Source organism: Siniperca chuatsi, linkage group LG5 (assembly GCF_020085105.1).
Source record: "Siniperca chuatsi isolate FFG_IHB_CAS linkage group LG5, ASM2008510v1, whole genome shotgun sequence".
In the NCBI taxonomy this organism is placed as follows: domain Eukaryota; kingdom Metazoa; phylum Chordata; class Actinopteri; order Centrarchiformes; family Sinipercidae; genus Siniperca; species Siniperca chuatsi.
Window position 1 is genome coordinate 4,784,237 of NC_058046.1, and position 12,211 is coordinate 4,796,447.

Sequence of the window (12,211 nt, forward strand, 5' to 3'; positions counted from 1 at the left end):
TTAATGCCATTGAAAATTTATTGTGATATCTGATAGTTTACATTAGAGTGAAAACAGACATGTGACATGGCTTTACTAAGACAGAATGCAAAGCAATGTAGTCAAATAAAAAGCATATAATATTTTTGTTTTTAAATTTAGGAAAAAATAATAATAAAACAGGCACGACATATAGCCATTATAAATACAACATGCTTTAGACCTTTAGTCCTAAGAAAAGAACTTGTACAGTCTTTTCCCCTGTATACCCATCTTGCCTTTGATCAACATCCTTTCAGGTATGTTTTAGACAGTAACAGAGCTCAAAAAGGCGGCAGCCAGTGTCACAATAAAACAACAATAAAAAGTAAACGGTTTTCAGCAGCAAATATCTACATTTTTCATCCAGGCTGCTTTGACGCTGTTAAGTTCAGAGAATCAAAACATTCTTCAGAAAGACAATGTCGTAAGTGACAGGATTTCTCCTCTTTAATTTTGGTATAGCAGTTGATTCTGCAGGAGACACTCGAACATGATCCCTGGCTTCTTTCCTTCCTTCCCATTGACACATGACACTGATGCATTTGATAGAACCTGGTTCTTATTTGGTACACACCGGTGGTGACACTGGCAACAGCTTTTTGTTGGTTGGACTGACTGATCGAAAGGAGAGTATAGAGGCTCTGCAATTGGGTCACAAATCTCCCAACAACCACTGCTGGCACCATCTAGGAAGTCCTTTGAAGAAACTGGCTGTGTGCATGTAACAGTTAAGAGGAAAGTCGGTCTACTGTAGGTGCATTCAGTCATGATTTAAGCAGACATGAACTGTCGGGTAAGGTAGATTTATTTTGTTTCCAAATTTAGCTACCAGTGCCATTCTATTTGCTCTATTAGTTTGGAAAAAGTTTACCAAGTTAAACTTAACTAACGGCCATGATTTGATATTTGACCAGATAAAAGCTGCACCCCAATCCCTGAAGGATGTGTGTAAATCGGAGGAACTGAAGGCCAGACTGATCAGTTTAGCCTCACGGACATAAAACCAATGCTGCATTCAGGCGCTCTTTGTCTACTCCTAAAGCTAATTGAAAATTAACAGAATAATCACACCACAAGGTCAATTTGGTAGCTGGAGGTTTCAACTGTATCACACAATCTTCCTCAGCAGATGGAGTTGCCCAGTTGTCATAGCGTTATAGATTTTCACATTTCCATTCCTCTGAGTGCTCAGAAAAAAGTACTGTTACTGGGCAACTCCATTTGCTGAGGAAGATCATGTGAATGATCAAACACTCCAAAACAGCTACCAAATGGACCTTTTGGTGTGAGTATTATGTCAGCTGCTGTTTCCAAGGCCAAGAATGAAATTTCAGTCTCAGTAGTTTTCAAGTTTATGACCAGGAAATGGCTAACGAATGAATACCAAGTAAACTGTGATAGTGGAGTTCATGAAATGTAGCCAGTTTACCAGCACTGATCACCACAGGAACACAAATATCAATGAGGTCACGTCATATTTCCCGACCTTACGAATTGACGAAGACCGCTTGAATGCACCATTAAAGAGTAACATGACGCCAGGCTTAAAAGTTTTGTTTTAATGCCCTCTCTGGTTTCATGTCAGTTGCACCTGTAACCACACCAAACAGTGATGTCACAGTGTACTGACACACCCTGGAGTACACAAAAACAAGACTTTCAGCTGCTGTTGAGTTGCTCTTTAAACAATGGGTGTGCAGTGGATTGTGGGACATCGAGTGCTGCAAATTCAAGCAAAAGAAGGATGCATTTTTGGCTGCATTTAAAGGAGACTTTAAATAAGGACAGGCTTTGTTTGACCTGTTACCTCTTTAAATGCAAACGTCAAAGGATGCAGCCCCAGAACTGGGATGTAGCGACTAAACTCCGGTAGCTAACAAGACCAGTACAAAAATGAATAAGTTCTTAGGAAATACAATCAGATTTTCACAGCCAGCGTTGCCAAAAGCTAAGGACCTCCAATATGGCTGCCAGAGTGTGTGGTTAATCACCTGAAAGCCCTCTATACAGGAGACACTGACTGTGGTGGCGAAAGGAAAAGGCTCTCCCGGCGACATGGTGGGAGATTCCAGCTCACCCTCAACGTCTACATGGCTCAGCAGAGACCTAAACACGGGCCCTCTAACGGGCTCTCACCACACAAGCTAAATAAACAAGCTAACAGAAAAAAAAAACGGGATAAATCACTTCCAAACAAACTAACCTGGCTCTCGACCTCACAGATCACCGGGAGAGACAGTGAAACCAAACAGCTGCAAAAGAAAAAAACAACAACAGGACAAATAAAAACACTTCCAAAACCAAGAAGAGGGTGGGAAAAAGAGAAATAAAACTGTCTGAGGGAAAGAAATTAAACATTCACTTTCGTGTGCAGGCATGCATGTGGGCTAATATGCATGCATGCACACACGCACACACACACACACGCACGCACACACACACAGCCAGAGGTACAGTGAACAAAAGTGCTTCAAGTTGGGGAAGTAAAACAACTAACCCAGTAGAAATACGTATAAAACCTTAAATATGTTACTTTATGTACAAAAACTGTAATACGGGCCAATATCTCAGCTGTTTGTCTTTATATTTTCAAGTAGGTATCACTGCTAAATATTAAGGGTTTGCATTGTCATCGTTTTTAGGATAAAAGGTCGTGTGATCTGACTGACCTTGCCGGCAAAGTAATCAATCACTGCTGATTTTTAAATCTCTCCCATCCCACCCTGCCCCACCTCGACCTGCTGCCATCTTTTTTATCCTTACAATAAAAAGTCAAACAACGAGCCCTGGGCGTCCCACATATTCCAAACCTCTCCCTCTATGCTTTACTCTGAGAAATAATATACTGAATATCCATCTGTTTTTGCACCTCTAAATCTTAACATAGAAAATATATGCGTGTAATGTATGTATACCAAGTCTCTGTTGTCCAAAAAAACAGGGAAGAGCTCTATGAGGATTTTGATGAGGAACATTATTTTGAGGGCCACTTTGAACCGGAAGGGGGGAAGACACATCGGTTCACATGACGGTTTTTCAGAGTTATGCACTGCACAACAGAAAAAAAAAAGAAGAGGGGAGGCCATTCATGTTTTGAAGAGGCACAAGATTCATACGGCTTAGAGGCAAATCACAGGCGCTGTCCACAAAGAGACAATTCATACGCTCACAGAGAGGGAGACGGATAAAGTGCAAGAGCGGGAAGAAATGGCGGGTTTCTAGGATAGCAGCAAAGAAGCGGAAACTACACTTTTCTCTCCAAAAGGGGTTCAAAATCAAGCAAAAAGTGAGAGGAAAAGCAGGATTTGTCGATATAATTTAAATTAAATCAAACCAAAGTATTTCAAAGTATCTAGCAGACAGCTGCTAAACACACTAGTCTTAATTAAAAAGCAGACCAGAGCGGACAAACGTTTTGCCTCTAAACTGAGATGAACCAAAGGCCTCTGCAAAGTGCAAACGAAGTAGCATTGTTCAAGTATGCCACTGTGTAATGCGTGACCACACACACACAATGCATATATACACACAGTCATATGCATATATACATATGTGCATGACAGCAAATATATATATATAGAATCAATGTTCCAATATCTACGTACTACGAACATTTTCATAGTATTTATGGATATGTTATCATAGTATGTGTATATATTCATATGTAGTTGTGTCTCTTATTGTTTCATTACTAGACAATGGATTAATACAGTCTGCCCTAATGCTTTATGACATGTGGACACTGATTTCAGGTTCCCCAGTCTAGAAACTATTTCTGCTCCTTTTCATGTCTTTTTCACTTGCAAAATGGGACCAGCCACAATCGCATTTAGCCAAACACTACAAATATTTATATATCTATATATTTATATGTATATATACTGTATATATATTGTAAATACGAGGTGCTGCTTTCAATGCTTTTTGGGTGATGAAAAGTACCGGAAGGGGAGAAATAAAGAAAATTCACAAGAAAGAAAAAAAAGATAAAAACAGAGAAAATATCAGGAATTAAATCCCACACTACTGCAATCTCATCCTTTGCCACTTTGTAAAAAAAAAAAAAAAGAGCAAGATGCTGCTACATATTTTTAAACTACAATTAACTCCCTTTCCCCTCCGCTCCTCACCCGTCCCTGATTGCTCATTTGGACATTAGCAAAGAAAAACATGCTCAGCTATGGGCAGAGATACAACAAGCTAAAATAAACAAACAAATAAACAAAACCGTAACAGACTTGACAGGAAAATAAAATGCTAACCAGTAACATCCATCTGCCATCAAACTAAAACCTTACCAAACCCAGAAGTTAAAACTATAGCAAATAACATTAAAATAACGAAAGTCATCAAAGTCATTTGTCTCGCTGTATGGGCGAAATAAAGGAAACAAAGAAATGTCCTTTCAGTGAAGTCTATCTCCTTTCGCACAGTGGTCGCCATATCACCACAATCACTTGTAAGCGTGGTTCGGTGGGGGGGGTGAGAGCATAACCAAGCTCCGGAGCTGCGAAGGAGAACACACAATCTTAAAAGTAACGACAGGACTTCTGTGACGTGATTTTTCAACAGTTGCTCCACTTCCTCGTCGCCGTTTTTTTTTATGTCATTTGTTCTGTTCAGTTTCATGATGAGCAGGTGGGTGTGTGCACGTGAAGGAGGCGAGGGGTGGAGGTTCGTGGAGGTTGTTTTTGAAGGGAGCTCGGGGAGTGGTTGGGAGGGGCAGGGTGGTCGATGGTCGACGCTCCACGCAGTTCAATAAAGAGCTTTCCAAGATCAGAAAACGAAAGGGCTGGAGCGTCACTCCCATCCGTTGTCCTTGATCATGTGAGCCAGCTCGATGATGAACTTTCCCTCTTTGTATTTTTGACTGCTCTCAAACGCGTGCTCCTGCAAAAACACACAGAAAAGAGGGAGAAACTTTAGTTACAAGACCAACTTCTGCCCACGTCCACACTAGAGCCTGACTGATACGGACACTTGAGAACAATACAAATCTGACAACAACAATTAGGCCAATATTCTTTTAATTACATAAACAGATAAAATAATGCGTCCGTGATAAAGATATGTCTACATACACATATTTAAAGTTGCACAATAAACTTCATTATCAATGATGTCAGGACCAGTAAATATTAGATAACAGTAACTATTGAATACTAAACATCATTGAATTCTAATCCCACTGACCTTCCAGTGGATCAGTCATTACAAACTCATGCTGTGCAGACAAACTTGGTTCAAACTAACAGAGCTTGAACTTTGGAGTGGAGTTTCGAAAGATTTGAAAGATACCAGGAATATCTGAATCTTAGGGATATTTATCTAAAATGATGCAAAAGATGTCTACAATAAGTGGCCATAAAAAAAATGTAGTCTTGGGGTTTGAATATTTCACTCAGTGTAAACATCATATAGTTTTAACTGAGACACGCAGTATATGTGATATTGTCAAACAGAGTGGAATAAGATGATTTTTCCGACCTTAAAGCTACGTGACGGGGGGAAAAAGGGGAAAATTGGATGTTAAGAGGTTAAATGATAACTATAAATATAAACACATGAAACAAAACTATGTTAAACTTACTTAAATTGAGAAAAAGACAAAAGATGCATAAAAATGCTCCCAATAAAACACTTATTTGCTATATGTGATAATATTGGCAGGTAGTATCAGCCTGTCACTGTTAAACATCAACATTGCACTTTAAGATTGATTTAATATTAAAGATAATAAATATTATAAATATTATGAAGAATGCTGTCAAACTTTATCATCAATGTGGAATCTCCAGCCAACGTAGCCAACTCTTTTTCCAGTTGGCCATTTTGATCAGTGTCCGTTTTGAATGTTAAAGACAAGTAAAAAAAAAAACAAACATACTACAAAACTCTCTGGATAAAAATTCAAATTTAAAACTACAAAGTTGCAGCTGTAGTTTAGCCATGTACTGTTGAATCAGTAAAGTTAATATAATAATTTGAAATCTGCTATAAATCACATAAAATTCAGTGGGCATCATTTTCAAATCAGTTTCTAAAAGATCATCAATCAACAATTGAAAAATGGTTTGACAAAAAAAAAAATCCTAACTCAAGCTCCACTTACTAGCTTCACGCTTTCAACCACATTTTGCGGTTTTCCTCAGCAGGTGGAACTGTCTCAGCTCCCCATATACGACCATCTGTTATCATGTGACCGAAGTCGGGGTCTCGTGGTGACAACTGAACCATCTCCATGACAACTGAGCAAACGCCATCCCCCGAGAAAGACTGTGAGATGTGGTTGAAAGCTTGAGAAAAAAGCTAGTAAGTAAACTTTGAGCTAAGACGGTTTTTGTCAAACCACAGTTTCAACTTTTACTCGGTTGAAAAATGGTTTGTATTTCTTATCTTCCTCCTTGTCTTACTTCTAGACATTAACAAAAGGTCATCAGTAAAGAGTGACGTTGAATAAATTTGTATGTTTTAGACTGACAGCAAAACTGTATTTTTATGTGTTCGAGGTCAAGAATGAGAAGACTAAAATGTTTTTAAAAAGTTTTCGTAAAGATACTGGAGTGCATCCACTCTTCAGTCTAACCGTGGCATTTATTCATTTCACTGATTTTACTTTTGTATAATTTTTCCCACATGGAGTTGTACATATATTGATTTGCCACTTGCACAGCTCTTTATATACTACCTCATCCAATACAAGTTTGTACATATGTTGATATTCTTGTGTTTTTAGCTATATTTACTTTATGCCATGTATGTCCCTATGTGCCCGCCCCCCGTGCATGTCTTGGTGAAGCCGCAGCCCTCCTTTCGTTTACATATGTGCCTGCACATTGTGTTAACGACAATAAAAGTTGAATTAAATGGAGAAACTCTAATGTCTGATGTTTTCAAACTTTGACCCCCACTGTGAAATGTTACTGTAGTCTTCAATTCTTCTATGTTTTAGATGCTTTTAAGTGAATAATGGAGAAAACTGAGGAGGCATATATCATATAATAAAATATGCAATAGTAGTGTGCAGTAGCAGTGAATTTTATTTCGGCAGCAAGACAAATATGCACACATTTATTCATCTGCCCTCATTATTATCTGAGAAAAGCAGGATTTAAGAGAAAAACACAAAAAGTTAAAATTAGGGTTTCCTCCAGTGACCAAATCACCTCTTTCACACGTCTAAACTTCCTGTCTGGAAATACATCTCTTAAAGTGCTGCATGATTTCCGGCATAAGTCCCAGTCCTGCTGAGCTTCAGGAGACTCAGGATGTTGATGTGGATCTGTGTCTTTGATTATTTGCTCAGCCTGCTTTGCCTTGTAAACCAGCTCTGCTCTGCTGTGCTTTACTTTGCTTGCGGGGCCTTTCTGAGAATCTCTAATTGTTTTTGTCACTTAAGGAGCGGCTTTAAGTGAGTGTCCATCTTATACTTTGTTCAGTTATTTTACACCCTTCTATAGTCTTTTCAGACAATTACCGGGACAAGCCTCTTCAAAATGGCCTGACATTTAATCACTGTAGACTCTCAGAGGTACCAGTCTGGCTGTCTGCAGCCAACCTTTCGGCACTGTAATTATCTTGAGCGCTAGGAGACCAGAGTGCTCAATCTTTGAGCCTAAATACAACCGTGAGCAAAAAAAAACTGTCACCATGGCTTTAAGTAGCAATGTTTTAATGAGAGCAACCTTGTTCTTTTGACCTGTAATAGCATAATTTGTCCCCTTGGAAGCCAAGAAACCACCTAGTTGTGCGACAACACAGCGGTAGGCGTAAGTGGTGCATCAAGAAACATTCAAATGGGAAAGTAAAAGGGCTCAGGTGAAAGTTTAAGGAGCAACTGGCTTACATATTTCCAGCCCAGGGTGGTTTTACAGTTTTCACAGTAGATATCAGCCACAGCATGTAAACCTGTGAGGAGTACCCGCTCCTCCGCTGGCCCGCAGCCGACATTCACCCTGCATGGAAGACAGGAAGTGGAGAAAAGGCCACAGAGGTCAGGGTTTTTACTTACTAAGAGTGAAAGCAGTAAAATGTACTCAGGTATTCAAAGTAAAAATACTCATTGTGAAGAACAGTCCCTGTCAAAGTGTACCTGGTACATATTAATGTCTTCATTATTAAAAATTACTAAAGTTAGAGACTAAAAATTAAATGTAATTCCTAAAACATGAGATACAAATGGATGAAAATATGCATATTTCCAATTCTATCTTAATTATTTCTCTATATTTGAGATATTATTTTCATACATGAGATTTTACCAATTTTGGTTATTTTCTTGCACTTAAAACAGTTAAAAGAATTCCCTGAAACTCTTCAAATTGTCAAAAATACATTGCCATCAAGCTAAAAAAAACAAAAACAAGTCTACATTCCTTAGTCCCCCAAAAAGTTGACATTTTGGAGATAAGTTTTTACCTGACAACAGTGACATTTTCTGAGCATCTGCAGCATCTGCATCTCCAAAGTAACCACTAACTCCAGCCTTCAGATAACTGTATTGGAGTATAAAGTATAACGTCTCCCAAAATGGAAATACTACAGTGCCAAGACTTAAAATCTGTACTAAAGTATGGAACTCAAATAAATACCTATCTGGTCGGGAAATCTATAGCTTTTTCTGGAATTGTTCGTATATTTGTTTCTTTCTTACTAAACATTATGCCACTCCCTCCCAGTAAACACTGTGCTGCTGATTAGCTTTGAGTGGTATTTTAATTACAGGAAATGCCACAGACAAATAAACTCACTGAAGTTCAAATTGAAACAATCATCATATGAAACGTTTTCAGGCTAAATGTCTTTATCTGCAAACCGCCATAAACATTGTTCACTGGATTTCGAGTGCTTTAACATTGGGCATTTTTGGAATGATTTATTCGGACTACACAGCTTCTTTCATTCAATTCATTCTGGCAGGTAAGAACAATGTAATTCAGACTTGTGTGGCACAAAGCAGTTGCACCGTGACTCCGTGAAAATGTCTCAGACGGACTTCTGTGTGGTTCATTAAGACTGAGAGCAAAGTGCCAAAAACCAACCAACCAAGAAATAAACCACTAGAAGTGATTCATGTGTAGCAGTTATTTGACTGAAACACTCAACAGAGAACACAAACAAGTCAGTCAGCTCAGTTTACCAGGAAGCCGTGATTTGGTGATTTCAAAACACGTCTATGTACGAAGGTTAAAACTGGGCTAAGATTTATTTTTTTTAGATGTCGAGGTTACATATAACCATTGTTTCAACAGCATTTCAAAGACTATATTTCAACATGTTGTTAAGACCTGATTCACATTAAAATATAGTCACTTAATTGCTCGTCAAACATTTACATGTAATCTAAAAATGTTGACTTTTCAACAGAATTCAGCCCAGTTTAAACCTTCATGTCTAGGTTTCACCAAATCTTTAAGATTAAGGGCCGAGACTGGAATCAAACTGGTTTTGACTCCCTATTATGTCCAAAATCTTATATCTTTGCAGTTCAGTTTGCTTTCACACTGGCAATTTAGCACATATCTACGAGTGTTTTACCTAAAAGTTTGGTAATATGAACGTTATTTTCTGAATCCATGTACAAACCAAGAAGTCCTACCAACGTGGTCTAACCTTGGTTTTAAACTGTGGTCCAGTTTGTGTGCAGTCAGACACCAATCCGTACTCCCACAGGATGACAATTTATGTGCACGTCATGCTAACAACATTAGTGGCAGTAGTGCACTGATAAAATGCCTCACAGGTGTATGGACAAAGAGGCATTCAAGCCCACCTCGATGGCATGCGATATTTCTTTCCGGAGAGGTTATTAAAAGAGGGGAGCTTCTTGTAACTTTTTATTCTATTTTATTGATTTTCTAAGCTTCTTTCCCCATTTTCTCCAAATTCCCAAATGCACTGTGTTCCTTGTCAACTACTGATGAACTGGGAGGTGTGAATCGCTATCCCCTCCTCTTCCAACCGCCAATGTGCAGATGCCCTGACTGACCAGTAAGAGCCACTAGTGCAGCTATAAAGACGTGTTTCCTCACCGGCTTCCCACCCGCAAACATAGCAACAATTGTGGGGTGGCTGTAGCTCAGGTGGCGGAGAGGGTTGATTAATTGAAGGATCGGTGGTTCGATTTCCAGCTCCTGCTCTGCACGTGTTGAAGTGTCCTTGAGCAAGACACTGAACCTCAATCTTCTCCCAACACAGGTGTTTATATGGGGGTAGGGCGAATTGTAAAGCATCTCCTGAGTGAATCTAATGTAGTGTAATGTGATAATCGAAGACGGCTAATGGGAATAAAGTCAGCAGTACGTTCTGCAGTAGTGGATGGGAACTTTACCTAGTTTACCTAACTTTGGCCAGTAAAGGTGGTCGTGCCCCTTTCTGTTGTATTCTTGTGGCTCCACCTGCCTGTACATTGTTCTAAATTTTGCGCATGCACGTACATCATTTTGACACGTGTGCAGTCATCCTGGCAGCAATGGTAAACAGCTGCATTGTGTTAGTGAAAGGACTACGCTAGCAGAACATGTTCAGAAAACAAGACTAAACAAGTGTGAAAGCAAAGCAGCAGGCTTTGCACCCAGGCACCCAGTATGAACACGGTTTATAACTCTGTCCAACAAATGAGCTACTTGTGAGTCCATGTAACTTTTATTTACAAGCCCCAGATCACTTGTAAATTACTCCATGTGAACCCGAATAAACCAAATGCACAAAAAGGGCAACAAAGCAAAGTTTTCCACTCCAAATAAATGAGGTGAGTTGTAGGTGTGGGTCTCATACTTACACTGAATTAAACAGATAGGCTCTTCCTTGACTGCCTTGAAATGACTGAAAGAAGAGAGAGAGAAAAACTCATGTAAGTGGACAATACAAGGCTGCACCACACCGCTGAGTACAAGAATGTCAGCAACTGACGCCCTGGGGTACTTTTCTCCCTGCAACTGCTGTGCATACTTGTTCTTCCACCTTGTCAAGGTTCCCACACACAAGTTTGGCTGGAGGTAAGAAATAAAATAAGGCTCAGTGAGGTGTTTAAGTCTGAGCACTAAACATCAGCGAGCAAGCCTATCATTACCATGTCAACTTTAATGACGAGAGACATTTTATTGTTTGTTGGGAACTGAAATTGGATTCCTCTCATTTCCTTGTTACTAATCGTTACATCGGACCAGAAAACATGAACTCAAACTTCAAATTTCTTACCAATACTTAGCTTTCTGCAAAATATTTGTTAGAAAATCATGTAAAAAGCTGCTGGTACTTTAGAGACAGTCAAAATACAGGTGGAAAGTTGATGGAATATTGATGAAGGTGTGTTTTAAATAAAGTTACATGCCAAAATCAACAAGAGCACACAAAATCTAGATTAAAATCTAATAAGAGTCACATTTTCTCCCCGAGATTTCCCTGCTCCAAATTCAAGATGTTAAGCTTCATTGTTGACATGCAGTGTTAGATATTCAGTGTATTTGCAGGCCAACAAAGCAGCTTTTACAGCAGCATCTTACAGCTGATAGAAGAGACTTTAATGCCTGAACAATGATGAGAATCTGAGCTTTCTGAGTGAAATGTCAATAAAAGCACAGCCAAGATACAGTTTATTGGGATATTATGTAAACTATGCATGCACACAGCTGATTACATTACTGAGCCCTGATTTAATGATTCAAAACATCCCCGTCAACCCCAAATGAAAACCTGTTAGCTCGAATGCATGGAGGAATAAGTTATGTTAAAGGCACCCTGTGGAGTTTTCTAATAAACAAACGCTGTTATGTTTACATTCAGTGTTTCTCACCAAAATGCAGTGTGTGTGTCCCTGAGGCTTAACAAACATGTTCAATGCATTTGCTTCCTCACGAGGCTGGAATTAAGATACATGTAAATGGATCTGCAGATCTACGCAGAGAAAGGGGTTATGGGTTGCAGAAAAGTCATCGTGCACACCTTGCAAAATCTCAACAACTTGTCCTGTCCGAGCCAACTTCCTGAGGGGAGGTGGGTTCGAAACAATATTAGAATATGTTCACATAGTTTCTGGAAATATCATCTGTACATTTTGAAAATATGGCAGTTTTTTCAATGAAAACAGATTTACCACACTGTGGACTGAACCCCTTTATTCTTTCCTGCTTTTCCAAACTAAACCTGAATAATTAATAAACATAGTCAAGCAATAAATGTCGTGGAAAGC

The 12,211-nt window shown here is 39.1% G+C and overlaps 1 protein-coding gene across 3 annotated transcripts in view; it reads right to left on the minus strand.

Annotated features, from left to right (window-relative positions):
* The window catches only part of ypel1 (yippee-like 1), a 35,751-nt gene continuing 23,540 nt past the window's right edge, over window positions 1-12,211 (minus strand). For all 3 annotated transcript variants that reach the window (XM_044195997.1, XM_044195996.1, XM_044195998.1), the window contains 3 exons: window positions 10,802-10,845; window positions 7,868-7,976; window positions 1-4,911 (listed from right to left, as the gene is read on the minus strand). In XM_044195997.1, coding sequence (XP_044051932.1) covers window positions 4,822-4,911; window positions 7,868-7,976; window positions 10,802-10,845 — 243 coding nt within the window. In that variant the 3' untranslated portion in view covers window positions 1-4,821. The remainder of the gene's footprint in view (window positions 4,912-7,867; window positions 7,977-10,801; window positions 10,846-12,211) is intronic.